The sequence below is a fragment of the Aquila chrysaetos genome, chromosome Z, assembly GCF_900496995.4.
Source record: "Aquila chrysaetos chrysaetos chromosome Z, bAquChr1.4, whole genome shotgun sequence".
NCBI classification, from domain to species: Eukaryota; Metazoa; Chordata; class Aves; order Accipitriformes; family Accipitridae; genus Aquila; species Aquila chrysaetos.
The window spans coordinates 51,047,758-51,065,359 of record NC_044030.1 but is presented as its reverse complement, the minus strand read 5'-3'; the positions used below and the strand labels follow the sequence as shown (position 1 = coordinate 51,065,359).

General features: G+C 34.9%; 1 protein-coding gene across 9 annotated transcripts in view; it reads left to right on the top strand.

Annotated features, from left to right (window-relative positions):
* The window catches only part of CNTLN (centlein), a 198,954-nt gene that overhangs the window by 85,314 nt on the left and 96,038 nt on the right, over nt 1–17,602 (top strand). For 7 of the 9 annotated variants that reach the window (XM_030004482.2, XM_030004477.1, XM_030004485.1 and 4 more), the window contains 3 exons: nt 4,675–4,848; nt 11,107–11,232; nt 16,099–16,220. In XM_030004482.2, the coding sequence (XP_029860342.1) occupies nt 4,675–4,848; nt 11,107–11,232; nt 16,099–16,220 (422 nt within the window). The remainder of the gene's footprint in view (nt 1–4,674; nt 4,849–11,106; nt 11,233–16,098; nt 16,221–17,602) is intronic. The other 2 variants (XM_030004483.1, XM_030004480.1) reach the window with 1 other exon arrangement.

The following is a 17,602-nucleotide window of genomic DNA, read 5'->3' as shown; positions in this document are numbered from 1 at the left end:
CTTCGTGTTGAGGAAGTTGAGGGGGAGCAGGAGTACGCGTAAGGCTGTTATTAGTTCTGAAGCTCTTAGATATCCATACCCTTGACACCTGCTCTCTTTTGCCGGTTCATGAAAGTCATGCAGAATAGAGGTATGTTGGAACATAGCTGTATTTTCTCCATATTGTTTGGTACTGTTTGTGATCTCTGACAACAGCGGCATTGAAAAGGTGGCATTGGATTCCCTTCCCTAAGTACGGTGTGGATGGTTCCCCTAGTGGTAGAGCTTTGTGGTGAAGATGGTGCTTATGCTTCATCTTGATTAGAGCATCCGGAAAACATCAGCTGTATCTTACTTTGAAAAGACATGTAAGCATAAGAGGAGTGAGAGATCTGCTTGGTAGAAGTAAATACTTTCTTGATTGTATTTGTTGTTTAAAACAAATAAGCCTCTGACATTTATTTGGAATATATGTTTTGCATGTTAAATTGAGTTTCAGTATGAAAAAACTATGTATCTGTTGTGATAAAATAGCATATGATATAAACTGATTTTACTAAGTGAAAGAAGAAACCATTATTCTATTAAGCTAGACTTTGTAATGCAGGTAGAATTTAATCTAAGATGCTTAAACCTGAGAGAAAGCCTTCATTTGCTGCACTCAACATGTAGATGGATAGGCTGTGAAGAAGGTCAACGTTATGTGTGCACTGAAACAATCATCTCATGGAAATTTTAGTTTTAGACATTGGATTTAGAATAGACTTTAAGAAGTGAACCTTCATGGAACTCTTTCTTGAGGTGAGTTGCTATTTCAGTTCATAAGATCAAAGATCTACAATGATAATTCTGAGACAGAAGCTGTGGAAGAACCTGGTGCTGCCTTTTAGCATGTAGCTAGTTTTTGTTTTCCTGGACTGCAGATTTCTGTTCCTTGCTGTGAAACTGGACTACATTCTTTGGATGTTGAATGTTTTCTGCAGTCTTGAAACACAATACTGTGCTTTTTTTCTGGTAATGTTAGGATTTTTAAATCAGAGCTCCATTATATTTAAAATTATTTGCCATTTTGGCCTTACTAATTGTAGTGTTTCCCTTAGTTCTTAGATTAAAAATAAGACTTCAGATGTAAAGCTAGAAAGTGAAAAGCCAAGGAAGGGTGACATTTCTTTCCAAGGACCTGACGAAACTGCACTTCTTTCTTCATTCATAAATCTTGGAACTCTGGGTTGTTCGTAGAGTCATATTTTATACAGAAGGAATTGAGGTTCTCATAATAGCCAAATCTTTTCACTAAATAATTTGGTTTTAGTGATTTCTTTGCTCTTAACCAAGGATAACTGGAACATAGAAGTGTAGTAATATAAAGTTAAATAGACATGAATCTGAAACAAAAGACCAGAGAGAGAAATTTCATCCAGCTTTCTGTCTTTAGAAGATCTCTTTTCATGTCTTAAAAATTCATGTTTACAAATTCTCCTGATATTTAGGTAAACAAAGTCTTCTAGGCTAGGAAATGTAGAAGAATATTTATCAAATAGTGAAGGATATATTAGATTTGACAGAACGTGATACCCAGCTCTTCTTCAACTGGAGTCCATTGATAAGGAAAACCTTAATTTTTAAATGGATCTCTTCAGGTTACATCTATGTTCTTAGAATTCCTGAAACTGAAGAAACTTCATATGCATGGTTTAAAAATTGAGCAGGTTTTGACAGTATCGTAGATGCAAATTATATAGCAAGATCTGTATTGGTAACGGTGATCTGCTGAATATTTTTAGGAATTTTGGAGGTATAAGTTAAGATGTAAGACTGGTTTTGTTGCGTTTAGTTTTCAAAAAAAAATATGTGTGTGTATGCATATGCACAAAGACTGTTGTAAGAGTTTTATTAGAAACTGTGCCCTTACAGTATTTTAATTTGAAGTAAGTATCACTGCATGGTAATTTCTAGAGGTCTCTTTTGGGAGAAGAAGAGAGCAGGGGAAAAAAAAACAACAAACAAAGAAAGAACACTGTTCATATAAAAGTCCTATTAAAGTCAGTAGCAGAATTTCATTGACATAGAGGAGCAAGGATTTGATATATTCCGTGACTCTTAAATGGTTTACATTTCAAAATACTGCATTTCATTTTTGAAAGGAGAAATTAAAAAGTAGCGATACGGTAAGAAGTTAATCATTAGCTAAATTTGTGTAATTCTCATGGTTTAAAAGTCAGCAACATTTAACAGTTGTAGACTTCTTAAAGTAACAGTAATATAAATTAAAATGATTATAACAGATTGAAGCTGCTGATTCTTTTTAGTTACTAATGTAATTGTACAACTTATGTTACACGTAGAAGTCTTTTACATGTAGCTGAGCAATGAATAATATGGAACAAGTTGGTAGTTGTATTTCTCTTAATAGGAAAAAATAAAGTTCAAGTAAAAAAGAATTAATTATATAACTTAAGTATAACTACATTTCCTTTATCTACTGGCACTATTTCTGTCTCTTCTGTCTTCTAGGTCTTGTTGTTTGTTTTTTTTTTTTTTTTCCTTTTTATAATAAAATAGTGCTAAGATTTTGGTGAAACGAACGAGAAGCCCAGTTTTCTTTTAAATGTTCTTTTCAGTGCATGGCTTGTCTACTCATTTTTTTATTTTCCTTTTTTTCCCCTCTGTGTAGAGTTTTCTTTTAGTTATAAACTGGCCTTTTGCTGATCATAGGTGGAAATGACATCTGTTTGTAACTACACATGACCTAAATTATGCAAAATGAGCAACAGAATTTATTTAAGGAACAGTCAGCAAAAGCATGGGCAAGTTTACTCTCTGACAACATTCCTGTGCTTGTTTGCTGTATGAGGAGTTACGCTTTTTCTGAAATAAATGCTTGGTATTTCTAACTTGGGATTTTTTTGTAGGAAGTGTGAGTTTATAGTACACTTTTATGAAAATCTTCATGTTCTTAATATAAAGAAATAAAATGGTAAGGCCCATTAATCTGTTTCTGTCAAATACTAAGCTTACTAGGGTGTCTGCTTGCTTGATTTTAATCAACTTTGGACCATCTCATTTCTTGATTGGCATGAATTTAGAGAAGTTTTGGGTTGCTTAACCTTTTTTACACTGCCTTTTCTGATTTTTGCCAGTGTACCCGATTTGTTTAACTTGGGGCGTATCAGTAATTGAAATAGTAGGAACAGTGATAATTGTACCAGGTACTTTTTTCTCTATTGGAATGAGTATTTGTGTTAAGAATATGCTCAGACAGTTGCAATGAAGTCAGGTTGTCAGAACTTTGCTAATTAAGGAAAGTATGTGTAAAATAAAACTTTTAGTTAATCTTGAGAAAGTTGTCTTCTGGCTCAAGCTTTGTTGATTGAAGACTTTCCTGTTTCCTAGATGCTCGTCATTGCTGTCACAGCACTGCTGGCAATAGGGGTTTCATGAGTTTGCCCTATTCAGTGCAATACAAGGTCAGCTGTGTCAGCTCAAGCCACTTACATTGACTTTTTAAACTAACCTGCCCTTTTATTTATGCAATCGATTAGGGAGGGGGTTTGTGCCATCCCTTCTTTCAGCAATAGTGTTGGGGTGCTAACCTCCAGCTGTCTGGATGCGTTGACCATCTGGGAATTATATTATCTTCATCTGGCACAGTTGTTGCAAGGTGAATGTCTGTCCCCAGCCTTAAAGCACTGCGGAGGATGTTTGAGCTGAAGCATTTCACTTTGTGATTGCCGTAGACTGCCACAACAGGCATATTGCAGTTGCTTATGCTAAGGTAATGATCTTTTGCCTTGTGGTTGTAACGCAGTGTGGTATGATCACAGGCAGTTAATGAAAACTCAACTGACAAAGAGTAATTTATCAAGCCATGGTAACTTGACCACTCTTGGTCATATGTACACACATGAGTCTGCTGTTGGACATTGGGAATGTGACTTAAAGATAGCTGGTACCAACAAAAAAGTGGTTTGGTCTGAACAGGTTTTGTAACAGGGCCAAGGTGAGCAGTGTGTGACAGTGTTGTGTTGTGAATGGATTGATAGCTCGGAAGGGTCCTGGAATTCAATGGCTTCGTGAAACGACATATCCGCCTTGAGTAATACTGTGATCTAGAATTACCTTCTATTTTTTCTCTAAGTCTTCAGTTTGACCACAACATTTGTGCTGTCTTGAGTTTATGGACGTAGTGGATGCAAGCTGTAGATTTACATTAAAGAGGTACTTTTTTGAGGCAGTTTTTAACTAAGAATATCTTTATTGACAGAATATACAGTTAAGGTGGGGTTTTTTTCCCATGTTTGATAGGCCAGTGATACTTGCCAACTTGAAATTTCACCAGAAACAAGTCTAAGAGGTAAAATATTTTGTCAAGAAATTTTGACAGCATGTGAGATACAAAATACCATAGTAGAATAAGTTGCTGCAGAAGAAACATCTATATAAAACAAGCATTGTTAAGACTGTAAATTTGGATTTGGAAAATAGGTGGTGGTGTGAAAATGTTACTTAACACTTTGGGGTCTGGTTTTGATTATGGATTCGTAAGTCATTTACAAAAGCAGAATTATTTATAGCTCTCACACTTTCCTGTAATATTGGTAATGTTGTGTTTCTCTAGGCAGTTTTATGTAAATGATTTGTTATGCTTCTGAATGTTTGTTACTAACATAATATACCTGTACTATCATTTTCTAGGTATTTCAACAGCCATCTTTAAGTGAGTTAGAATGTCTTATTACAATGCAAAAATCTGAAATCGAGCTTTTACAGGAAAAATTGAAAAAAGCAAGTCTTAACATAGCAGAGCATAATTTGTATGCTACAGATACCCTGGAAAGCAGCAATATAAGGACAGGAAGAAAGCATGAGGTAGGATAGTTTTATTGTCTTGTGTATTTGTGTCTAAGTCAGGCTGCTAAAGCCAAGCATTTTTGCTCAAGGGTCCAGATAATAATTTTAATATCTGTTGATGCTGCTTATAATTCTGGAAGCTTGTTTGAATGGTTCTTGTGTTATCTGCCAAAGACTTGTTAAAATAGCTGTTGGGAGTAGAAGGTTTTACCTTATTAAATAATGAATAAGGGATTCTTAATTAAATGAAATATTTGAAGGATAAATTCTTTGTAGGTTCATTAAAATAAACATTTATCAAGTATTTTGTGGTGTTTATCAGAATAACCGTATTTCCCTGGAAGGAAAATGAGAGAAATAGAAAAGTTTATTACAATGAATTTATAAATGAAAAAGATTTTTTTTTTCAAATTCTTAATTTTTGAAGTATGATGTAATATTTTTTCTATGAAGAATGACAACAATGTCCTTCTGAAGTTTGTACTTTCAACTTTTTATTACTCTGTGTAATGCTAGACTGCCTTTTTCAGGATGACTTGCTGTTAAATTTAGGCACCAGGTAACAGTAACATCTATAAACTATAGCTAATGAAATAGATCTGTAAATAATTTTATGGCTTAAATTGATTTATTAAATTAACCAAAGTTACAATGTTTTTCACTGTGTTCAGCCTCTTCATCATCTAATTTTTTTATTATTTTTTTTTTTATTGTGATTGTATAGAACATGGGAAACTTGGAAGAGATTTCTGTGGCAAGGAAGCAAATAAGAACATGCTTCTGTGTAGTAGAGTCTACAAGGGTCAACCACCATGTTTTGCTTCCTTAGGAATCTCCTGGTTTTCCCACATTTGGTATCTCATAACATTTCCATTGAAAACTGTATGGCTTGTTCTTTCTCAATACCTTGCACTGTATGCTATTTTTGGGAAAAGGCATATTTTAGAACATTTGTTTAGGAGCATGTGGTGGTGCCTCTGTGAAAATGTGTCTAAGAAAGGACAAAATGCTGCACAGGCAGTGTAGAGTGAAGAATAGAAGGTGAGAAACATCCCTGCAAACACCAAGGTCAGAGAAGGAGAAGAGGGAGAAAGTGCTCCAAGTGCCAGAGCAGGTATTTCCCTGCAGCCCACAGAGAGGACCACCATGGAGTGGATGCCCACACTACAGCTTGTGGAAGAGCCCACACCAAGGCAGACATATTCACTCTCGGAAACCGCAGTGTGTGGAGAGGAGTCCATGCTGGAATAGGTTCTTCTGACAGGAACTGACACACATGGAGGACCCAGTCTGGAGCAGGTTTATCCTGAAGGACTCCAGCCTGTGGAAGGGCCCCATGCTGGAGCTGGGGAAAAGCGTGAGGAAGAAAGAGTGGCCAAGAGGAGCTGTTATGGACTGACTGCAATCCCCGCTCCCCACTGCTCAGCAGGAGGTAGAGGAGTCAGGAGTGAAAGAGAGAAGTTGAGCCTGGGAAGTAGGGTGGGGAAGAAGGTGTTGGTTTAATATTCTGTTTATTTCTTACTACCCAAATCTATTTTAAGTGGCAACAACTTAAATTAATATTCCCCAAGTCGAATCTGCCCATGATGGTGAATGGTAAGCAATCTCCATTTCTTTGTCTCAACCCACAATCTCCATTTCTTTGTCTCAATCCACAAGCTTTTTCATCCTATTTTCTCCCCTTGTCCTGGTGAGGAAGGAGAGTGAGCGAGCAGTCAGGTGGGTATTTGACCCTTTCCCAAGGTTAACGCACCACAACATCACTTCTTGTTTCCTCAGAATAATGTAAATGAAAGTACTGTGTTTGCCATGAACTGATCACTGTGTCAGGAGTAAAGCAATTACTCTCCCTTGAGTAATACTAAATACAAACTTTAAAATCCTATTGTAGAGAATCTTTTTGTGTTTTGAGATGTAGATCTAGTCACGCTCTTTCAATACTCAGGGTTGTTTGATAATGTGCACTTCTTCACATGTGCACATGGTCTCTATTAAAACTTCTGGGAATTAAATTGACAGGCTACAAATCCTTTGCATTTAGGGAAGACAGTAAGGAAAATTGTAGAAACATTCTGGCTTTAGGATCACAAAATATATATATAAAATAGAAAAGGTAGTATTGCTGTCTTTACTGATTTTCCCTTGCAATGAAATATCTTCCCATTACCTTGTTTTTCAGTCTTCTATGACAGAAGTATTCATGACAGAAGTTATTAGCGCATGATTTGACAGGAAGAATATGTTGGATATATAGTTCTTGTTTTACAGTGGTGATCCTTTTGGCTTCACAAAGACTCTGTCATGTTAACCCTTCATCCCCCCCCTTATGTGCATTCCCAGGATACAAAGAACAAATAAGCATGGAATCACTTCTGATCAGAATGACATTTCTTTGATTACTTTCTGCTCTGAAAAGCCAAAGATTTTGAAAGAAGAAATAATTGGAAAGATGTTAAAAAGAAGGGCCTGGCACAAACCAGAAACTTGCCACCAGTGTGATAAATTGGGATGTGTGGCCATATGACTGTAAGCTTCTATCTATGTTTGGTTCTGCAGAATGCAATGACATATATACATCTATAGGCTAGTGGTGTTTTTTGTGAATTGCAAAAATTCAAATCCCTTGCCTACAGTCATACAGAGTAATAGAAACAACTTACTCTGCGAGGCAGATGATGTGGTGGTTGAAAGCTTTGTTAAATGTGCATGTGTGGTGTCATTTTTCTTGATATTGTTAAGTGTGTACTTAGAGGCAACGGTAACCCTCATAGTCTAGTCTCTGTGGAAGGTGGTACAGCTGAGTGCCATTTTGTACGAAGACTTAAGAGTCAGTTGCTCGATCTTCCTAGTGCCCTTTTTGGAGCTTAAAATTTGTAACTTTGTGAGCTATGCATGATTTCTGTTACCTAATTAAACTGCCATCCATATGTCTGCTGGCTGGTTCAGTAACACAGACCTTGTTTTTTTATAGCTAAGCTTTCCCATTGTATGATGCATGGGAATTATAATTGCCTTTTATTGGTATACATTCTATAGCATTCTTCTAAGTCTGTAATGTCAAGATATTAAAAGGCATGAGTTAACTTGCAGTGCTGATAAAGTTCCTGTTGAAACATAATGAATCAAGAATTTGCCATTTTTACTCTCCAAAAAAAACCCACCTGTATCTTGTCAGCCTCTGGTTCAGCTTCAACAATGTTTCTGTTTCTTCAACTGATAAAAAAAATCAAGATTTCTGCCCACTGTCTTCAGTGCTGTATCCTGGAAGACATTGATCTGAGCTGTGTGTGCAGAAGAGCTCTCTGAGAGATTTCAGTAAGAGTTCCAGCTTCCCTTGTGCCTTATTTTTTTTTTTTTTTTTTTTTTCCTTCTTTTGGGACTCTGACACAAAACCTGTTGAATTCAAGAACGTGACTATTTCCAGCTTTGTCCCATGGTGTCTTTCACTGTGCAGACGGGTATCAGAAGGTTGTTTAGAAAGAGGCATCTTTTCTTTTTCTGCTTACTGTACCTCCATTAACAGTTAATGTGTGTCGCATCCACTTACCAGCTATTTTTCACATAAAATCTTCTGTCACAAAGTTTCATATCTATTAATATTACAAAGCCTGTTTATTTCTGGTTTTCTGCTATTTGGCTTAGTCTTTGGTAAACATGTTTTAGGATCATTTGATGAAAAATCTTTTGTTACCCTTTAATGACCTGGATTAACATTCTTTGCTCATAAAATCGGACTTTTTCTTTACTCCTAAACATTTAGGAAATGTTTAAAACATTACAATTTGTGTATGAATTTAATACAGGTATGTCTAAATTTACTGTAGAATATGAGGACTGAATTAAAAATTAGATGCTTAAACCTGGCAGCAGCAGCAAAGTTTGCAGTTGTGAGAAGGGTATTACAGATGCCATCTTCCAAATTGAGTTTTGCAGCAGCCCCAGGCAATCAAATTACAGTGTATTTTACTACACAGTCTCTTCTGTCTTGGTAGGAAAATCAAACTGCCTTCTTAGCAAAGATTGCCTTCAAACTACTTACGTGTAGCTGTAAAGCCCAGACCCAGCTTCTTCTTTCCACAGACCTCTAGTCTGCTCACTAAACAGGTAAAAATGTATTCAAACAATAGAATGTTTCTTAATACCTATCACCAATCCCACATGTTCTCACAGGGAGTTATTTCCATGTTCTGTTTCTCATTTTTTTCCATGCCTTGGCCCTGTGAAAAAGATTCACAGCACAATCCTGGGTAGCTATATATAAAGTCTGTGTGTGTGTGTGTGTGTGTATATATATATATATATATATCATATAAAAAGAAAAACTGTTGTGTATTAATTGTATCTGATCACCTTTGATTTAAGCAGCAAGACTGAATTTTTACATTGTTCTGCTTTTTCTTCTCTTTTCTCCATTCCTCCATAGACTCTCTCTACCTAGTTAGTCTTAGCAGTCTGGTGCTGGTTGGTCCACTTCTTTTCCTTTGTTGTCCTTCTCTTTGGCAACAAATGCAGTACTTTAAGCTTTTATTCCTGATTTCAGAGAAATTTATTCCTGATTTTAGAGAAATCATGTATTTTCCAAGTCTTCTGTATACAAACATAAAGTTTAACTAGGAAACATTTCTTGAAAAATATTGCATTCTGGATTTTTAGGAAAAATCAGTATGGGTATGCAATAATTAGGAAATGTGGAATATAGGAATTTTATTTAAATCTTGGTTTTATTCAAGAAATCTGGGATTTTGAAGATGAGTATGTTTTTTGATATGTTGGTCTTCAAATATTCTGCTTCAGACACCTGAAAGGGATCAGTTTGGTTTTGTGCAATGTTAACATTTTTACTGATTAATATCAGTATTTATTGACTGAAGTAAACTTTTGGATCTCTCTACCAGAATTATTAGAAAAAAAAATAAATCAGTAATTTTACTATTTAAAAGAGATCTACTCTTAGTCAGTACAATGTTATACTGACAATATAAACCCATAAATTTGGAAATATTGTTTTAAATGTTCATTAAAACTTTGTTCTAGTTTTATCTATTATATAAGGAAACTGACAGTAATATACAAAATATGTCCATTTGACATTCATATTTTAAATGTACTAAAATTCCTTCCAGATGTTAGGGTTTGGGTTTTCTTTTTGTTTGTTTGGTTTTGTTTGGGTTTGGGTTTTTTTTCCATCTCATTCAGGCACATTTCAGAATCAAAAGAAACCAAACACGAAATTACAAAAAAACCTTGGCAATATTTAAGTTCTTAAATATGTGATACTGTTATTTTCTGATATTTCATTATTATTATTTTTTTCCTCCTTTTTTGAAACTCATACGATTTAAAGGTAAAGTGTGACATACAGTGTAAAAGTGTTGAAATATATAGTATTCAAGAAGACTTTATCTGAATTTTTATTTATCCTGAATTTCTTTTGTTGTAAATCAGTTATTTTACAGTGGAAATGGCAGCATGCAACGACAATAATCACAAATAATCTTAAGTTTTTGTTTGACTTTAGGTATTTACGTAATAGCTTTTTACCTTATTGGTATTAAGTGTGTGTTAGTATTTCTCTGTCCTTAACCAAAGTTATTCAGAAAATCAGAAAGTCTAATTTGATGAGGTCTTTCTTTCTTTGCCATAAGGACATATGACATAGAATGAACAAGAAAGCTGCCCAGTTTAAGTGTTACTTTTGCATATTCTTTCTCCAGATTGCTATATGAAGCTGTACATAATATAAACACATATTCTTGTCTCTAGTTAGTCACATTATAGTTAATGACCATATGGTCATTATGGTATAAGATCTACTGTCTGTTGTATTTATATTCCTCAAGCATATTGTTCCTTCAACTTCACAGTGTGTTAAACTATTTCAAAGGGAAAAAATCCTTTCCCTCTTGTTTCTGGTTGTCCTATCAAGTGTAACCTTGGACCCTTATAGAGCAATTAGACCAGCCTCTATCCCCTCCTTTGTAATGAGGTTTCTTGCATTTCTGAGTCTATAACCCTTTAGTCTTCCCTAATGGGACATCATTATTCTGAAAGAAACAATGTAAATGTAAATGAATATTCTCATTAACGAGTCACAGAGAAACCTTTAGTGGTAGCGCTGTGGTAATTCTGCTTGTTATTTCTCTGGTATTCCATGCAGATTTTTTTTTTTTTTATAATTCATTATTAGTATTCAAAATTACTTCTTCTTTAATTCTGCATGTCTTTCATAATCCGGTGTTCCAACTAGTTCAACCATGTCCTTGTTTTATTCTCCAGGAACCACCTGTGAAACGTTCAAGGTCTCTGTCCCCAAAGAGCTCTTTTAGAGAGTCAGAGGAGCTAAGGAAGCTTAAAATAGCTGAAAGAAAGATTGAAAACTTGGAGAAGACACTACAACTAAAGGTGAACATTAAAAAAAAAACCAAAACAAAACCAACTCTCTAGCTATAAGCTTGCATAGATAAAGATATAACAAAATAAACAGACATTTTAAAAATGCAAAATGCACATATCGTTATGGACTGTAAGTGTGTTAGCATAAGAGAGCACTCTCCATTAGTTTGCCTTTTTCCTTTACTGCTAGAAATCTTGTGTTGGTAGTCCTGTAGTCCTATGGAAGCCTAATTTGAGCTGTCATCAAGAATATGTACTTGTTAAATACATTTTCAACATTTGTCTGAGAATATATATTCTGAGAAATTAATGTATGCATAAAGAAATAAAGTGAAGCAGAAAGTACAAAGAATTTGGTTGGTTTTTTTTTTTTGTTTGTTTGTTTGTTTTTACAGTGAAGCCAGTATTTTAAAATGCTGAAGTCAGTTAGTTAGAACAGATTTACCCCTTGTATTCTTGGAAGTTATGGCTCAGAAGTTGTTGTTCTAACAAATGCTGTAAAAAAACCCAACAAACACCACCCGCCTCTCCCCTTCCCAACCCTTGGTAGAAAAGCTTAATTGAGCATGTATTACAATTTCCCATTTTGTCTCAGTTTTATAGATTTTTGTTCATCTAGTTTTTTTACTTCAGAAATAGTACCTTTTGAATGACCTATTTGTTTTAAAATGCAACTCAGAATGCAAAACCCAAACCCTGTTTTCTTAAACATTTACAATTCATCCACTCTCCCCTCTCCCTGTGTGCTTGAGAGAGTTTACTGTCGTGTTTTAACACACATAGAGTATATGACCAGGAAAGATGATTTACACTTCAAATTCAGTTGTACAGGCCATCTTGCTCCTTGTTCCTGGGAGTCAGAAGATTGAGTTTGTTTTGTTTTTCTCTCTGTTGAGAAATCTGAGGCAGCTCATCCTACTAGCTCTACCTGAGAACTGGCCTTTGGTAGGCCTCGTCTTAGTTGGCCTGCGGATGCTCACTCATGCTACAGATAATTCTGGCACTTTGGACTACTGCTGCTCCGCCCTTGGCAGCAAAGCTGACACATAAGCGTTTATGGTTGCTGTCTTAAATAATAGAGTTCCACATTTCTTAGTGTTTTGTTCTGGAAAGATGAGTGAAGAGAAGCACTTAGATTTTTAAGCAGATACAGGTCTGATGACCTCGTAACATAATTTTTACCGTTTGCCATACTGCCTTTGTCATTTCTTCCCTTTCATCTTAAAGCATAATTTAGGAATCTGTGCAGCTTTATTATGTTGCAAGTATGGCATCTCAATTTATCACAGCTGTTAATCCATGAGGCCTTTAAGGGCTAAGTCTTCTATCGCCCTTTGAAACTGAATATATAAGCTCCTTGCATTTTCTCTAGGAAACCTACTTGGCTTCTTTTGCAGAATGTTTTAATTGATTGAAAAGAAGCTGTAGAGGCCCAGGTATTAAACACTGTTGTGGCACTACATTCAGAATTCAATGAGGCTGTTGCCAGCATGACAGTGCACTCAGCTGTCGTAACATTAACATCAGAATAGTTCTATTGGTATTGTATGATTTCTTGATATTAACCTTCTCTCAGGCATTACTTCCAACAAAGAATAATGCATGTGATTAACATTTTTGAAACTGGCGCTTGCATTATTACCTCCTCAAGCAAAGTGTTGACTGTATGATTACTTGAAATATACTTGCTCAGAAAAGAAAGCTTGCTCTATCAATAAACATACTGATGATGCATATCCTGAAGATGAAATTGTGACTTTATCCATCAGTCCTTCTGAAAAATTTGTAACAATAAAAAAATGATGAACAGCTTTATTTATGGGGTTTTCAGGAACACAAATATTTGATGACCCGTCAGTATTACAAAGGAACAGAAAAGGGCAAGGTCCCATTCGCAGGATTTTTCCAGTTCTCCTTAGCTGACTCATTTCTGGCCAAGGAATTGGCTCCTACTGTCTTTATTGCTAATAAAAATACAGTAATCATGTAAGTTCAGCATGTCCTTATTTTTGGTACAGAATTGGCTTCATTTCTGCACTCCAGGACATACTAAAAAGCAATAGATTTACTTACCTGATTGCACCCTTGTTTAGGGAAGAGAGTGTCAGATTAAATAAGAGTATTTCATGGATTCTGAATAACAAATTGTCAGGCTGTTACTTAGAATGGTCCAAAGCATAAGTACATCAATCTGCTGTTGGTCTTTAAGAAGTGGGTAGGAGTTTGGGTGCCGAGAGTTAGATATTGTTATGAACCAAGAATATGTTCTCCCATATTATGTTTCTAGAACTGTGATCTTTGCCGTAGCCTAGAGGAGATATTCCTGGCTTTAACTGGAATGTTTTCAAAAGCGATGGGACATCTTCCCTTTAAATTTTCTCATCCTTTTTGTTTAAAGTTCTAAAATTTTGGAGAGAATTAGAACTACAATATGTATATCAGTCTTTAGGGCCACCTTAATAACTTGTTTATGTGAGCGAGGGCACACTGTTATATTTAGGTTAGATTTCATATATAGTCCTGTTCCATGTAGGTGTTAGATGCCAAAAATATATTAATATTGTGGCTTTTCCACGTAACTACTTGAGGAAAAAAATATTTTTGTAATGGTCAGGTTCCTCACTTCTTGTCAGCCCTAAGAAGAGTAGTCAAAGAATTGAATCCGTATGGTTTTTAAATTCCCTTTTAGTTCAGTTTTTACTGTAACAGAAATTGTTATAGGTCAATTTCAACAAAATTTTGAAGTAGTGATTAGAATCTTCTGGCTTGTCGGAGCTGCCTGCAACTAACAAAATGACTTTTTTTCACAGGCATTTGGGTTCTTCTTTCAGATTGGACTTTGTCTTTTTGTCTTTCATTATGTCATGGGAAGTACTGTAGAATGACAGTGGAGAGCTGGAGAATAACCTGGAGATCCAGCACTGCTAGAGATGGCTGTTCTGTCCCATTTCTGTCAATATATAGAAAACTGTATACAAGACAGTTTAATTATTAAAAAATACAATGTAATTCAATCAGAGAGAGATGGAGCTAACATTGTGGAAATTACAGTGTAAATTTAAAATTCTGAAGTGCTTAAGAATTCAATAAAAGAGGGTGATTAGGACAGTTAATTGTCTAATTTCTATTTCTGAAAGGGCAGAGCAACTGATAGGGGAAGGGAATAACTTGGAATGGAATGGATAATGGAACAGGTAAGCAATAATGAAAAATCTAGATTCATAAATAGAAAAGGCCAAATTCTATACTTGGTTGCATCTCTGAAGGGGCACTGACACTAATAAACTTCTGAGGATTTATGTGGAAGATGTTATTTTCCAGTACCTTGCCAGACTTGATCAGATTTCACTAGCAATATCAAACAATTGCAGAACAATGATTTCATGAACTTCTCTTGAAAACACAGCCTCTGTAACTGGATTCTTGTAAAAATTTCCTGTTGTAGTGTCAAGCAAACCCTGGTAATAGTCTCTATGTCCTTTGTCATAAATTTATCTTGCTATTTGTGCAATTGTTTTTAATATCATTGTAGTACTTATACGAGCCACTTAAAACCAGTCAAAAGTACTTTTTAAGCAATTTAAATTTATAAATGTGTCTGGTTTAGGGGTTGTTTCAGAACAAAACATCTACCACCACTTTGGGAAAATATTTAATGGTAAGGTCACTTTGGTACCTGCTTCTATACCTAAATCTGCTTTTTGTGTTACTTGAGTCACTTCCAGGAAACTTCTGGAATTTTATATATAGTAGCATCTGAAATTTTAGCTGGTATTTTTCAGCTTTGTTTATGCTTCATGAGAGCTGGGCTATATTTTAGAAGCCAAGCTTAGTCTAGGTACTTTGTAGTTAGCACTACTGTAGAAACCTTTGCCATGATTTTATAGTGGGATTTAATTTTTGTTGCTTGCAGCTCTGACTATTGATGGATCTTATTTATTGAGTAATGCTGAAAAGCCCTCCTTGCATATAAGAAGTAAATACATGCAAATAAAGTATTGTGATTTACCTAGAGATTAAAGAACATGTTCTGTAGTTGTTCTACAAGCAGAGCTCCCATTGAACTAGAAATGAAGCACTGAGTGTAAATTTTACTACAGGATAATGTCTGGTGAATTCTTTACTGCTGTACGCCAGATTTTGACTTGCTTTATACTGTGGAATGTCCTCTTCTTAATGTTCATTTTTTTTCAGAGCACAGTATTGTCACTTAGGAAAATCTCTTTTGTTATTCTGTAATTTAAATCAGGGTATATCTTAATTTTCATTCTGTAAAAAGAGAGTATATTTTTTCTATATGGTTTTGATTGTATAAAAGCTATTGCAAATTTTGTTTTTATTTCTGGTTTGTTACATAACTAAAGGACAAAGTCTGGGTGTTGCAGGTTTATATATATTTACAGAAATAAATTAACATATGAGGAAATCTTGAAGCCATTTAAATTTAGGGTTTTTTTGATGTGGACTTCAGTGTGGCCAGTGTTTCCCTCAAAAATACATAGATGAGTTTTCCATGGGAAAAAAAAAAGAAAAAAGTATTTTGGAGGAAAAGACACTGCCAACAGTCCTTTTTCAGTCTATGTATTTTTTGATGTATTAGGCCAATGCATTCACAAGATGAAAACTGACATTTTGATAGTAAATTTTTTAAAACTTCTCAGCAACATGAAAAAAATATTTAAGTAAATTTTGCCAAATGAGCAAAATTTGCCAAAGTAGCAAGAAGAAAAAATTGACCTTGGGAATTGTGATTCCTGATCTTTCTCTTTAGATTTCTGAGGCTTTTGATAGTTAAACAGAACTTTTGTTTCATATGATCCATGTGATCTCTTGCATATTGCCCAACTCTAATTTTGTTTTTCTGGCGCTATACAGACTCAAGAAACTGATGAGCTAAGAGCAGCCCATGAACAACGCAAAGAGAGGCTGCAGATGTTACAGACCAACTACAGAGCACTAAAAGAGCAATTAAAGCAGTGGGAAGAGGGCGATAGCAGGTAAGTTACATAGCTCATTAAAATAATTTCCCTTACACAAGAAATCTGAGCAGAAGTATTATATAGGTATTCAAAAGAGAATTTGATTTGAAGGAAGAAGCTACTATGTGGTGATCAAGACTTTATCCTTTGTTAAAGCAGAATACATGGCATACCCCTATATGAGAGAAATTACAGTTGAAACCAAGAGTAAAATGTATTGAGCTGACACCTTGACTTATTTTATTAGGAACTCACTGTAAGCCTGAGTACTGGACAAAGATCTGCTAGGGCTGCTTATTTATGCATGTTTAATTCCCCAGTCGATTAATTTGTTGACTGTGTATGATTTTAATTTTCTATAATAGAACAATTGCTCCTTATGTTTCAAATAGTTTTTTAAAATAATTCTATTCATTAAAAATATAGAAATAACAGCTTCTCTAACATTTGGTGATCCAAACATTAACTGAAGCTAATCCTAAAATCCCCTTCTTAATAGGGAAAAAAAGAGTATGTGCATGAAAAGCAGGGTGTTTTTGTCTGTTAAATGACTACAAAATCAATTATTTCCGATCATTCTACAAAAATATTGCAGTAACATATCGTTATTAATAGAAAGAAGAGTCTACCACATCAAAATTTAAATAGCAAATATTCTCTATATCATCCTCCCTTAAATTCTATACAGAACAGTGAAAATTTTATGCAGAGATTCTTTTTTTTAAGTCCTTAGCAGAGAGAATTTTTGGTAAACAGACACATTTGGAGGTATGAAGAGTTTTCTTATCATTGCAGTTATTAGACATGGCTGAGGTACAGTTTTTCAGGCCCTGTTTCAAGAAAGTAATTTGAGCAGGTCCTTACATCCTAGCGGCTTTAGTAGGACTTCAGCATGCACCTACAGTTTAGTAAACACATATGTGTTTTACTAAAAATAATTCATTTTGTAATTAGAGTAATATTGACTAATCTTGACACAAACTTTGTAATTCTCTCTGACTGAAAAGAGAGTCACAGAAATTGCTGCAAAACTGGTAGCTGTTCAGAGAGTCCAGGGTAACGTAAAGTGTCCTATTGTGAATGATAAACTGTCCCTCATATATAAGTAATGCTTTGGCCTATCTAAGTAGATTTGCATTGCTTTGTAATACTATGGTATTTACTTAAGAATAGTTGGTCTTTTAAAAAGAAAAAAAAAGTGTGGATGAAAATAATGGTAGGGTACAAATCTGCTACAGGCATTGGTAGCACAGGAAGATTTTTTGAAGTATCAAAGCATAAATAACAAATAGATTTGTTTAAATAAGAATGAAAAGATTTTGTTTATTTGTGAAAAACATGGATGATTTTATCTTCTAGCTCACTATTTTAAATTCAGTGCAAGCTGGAAATGACTGAAA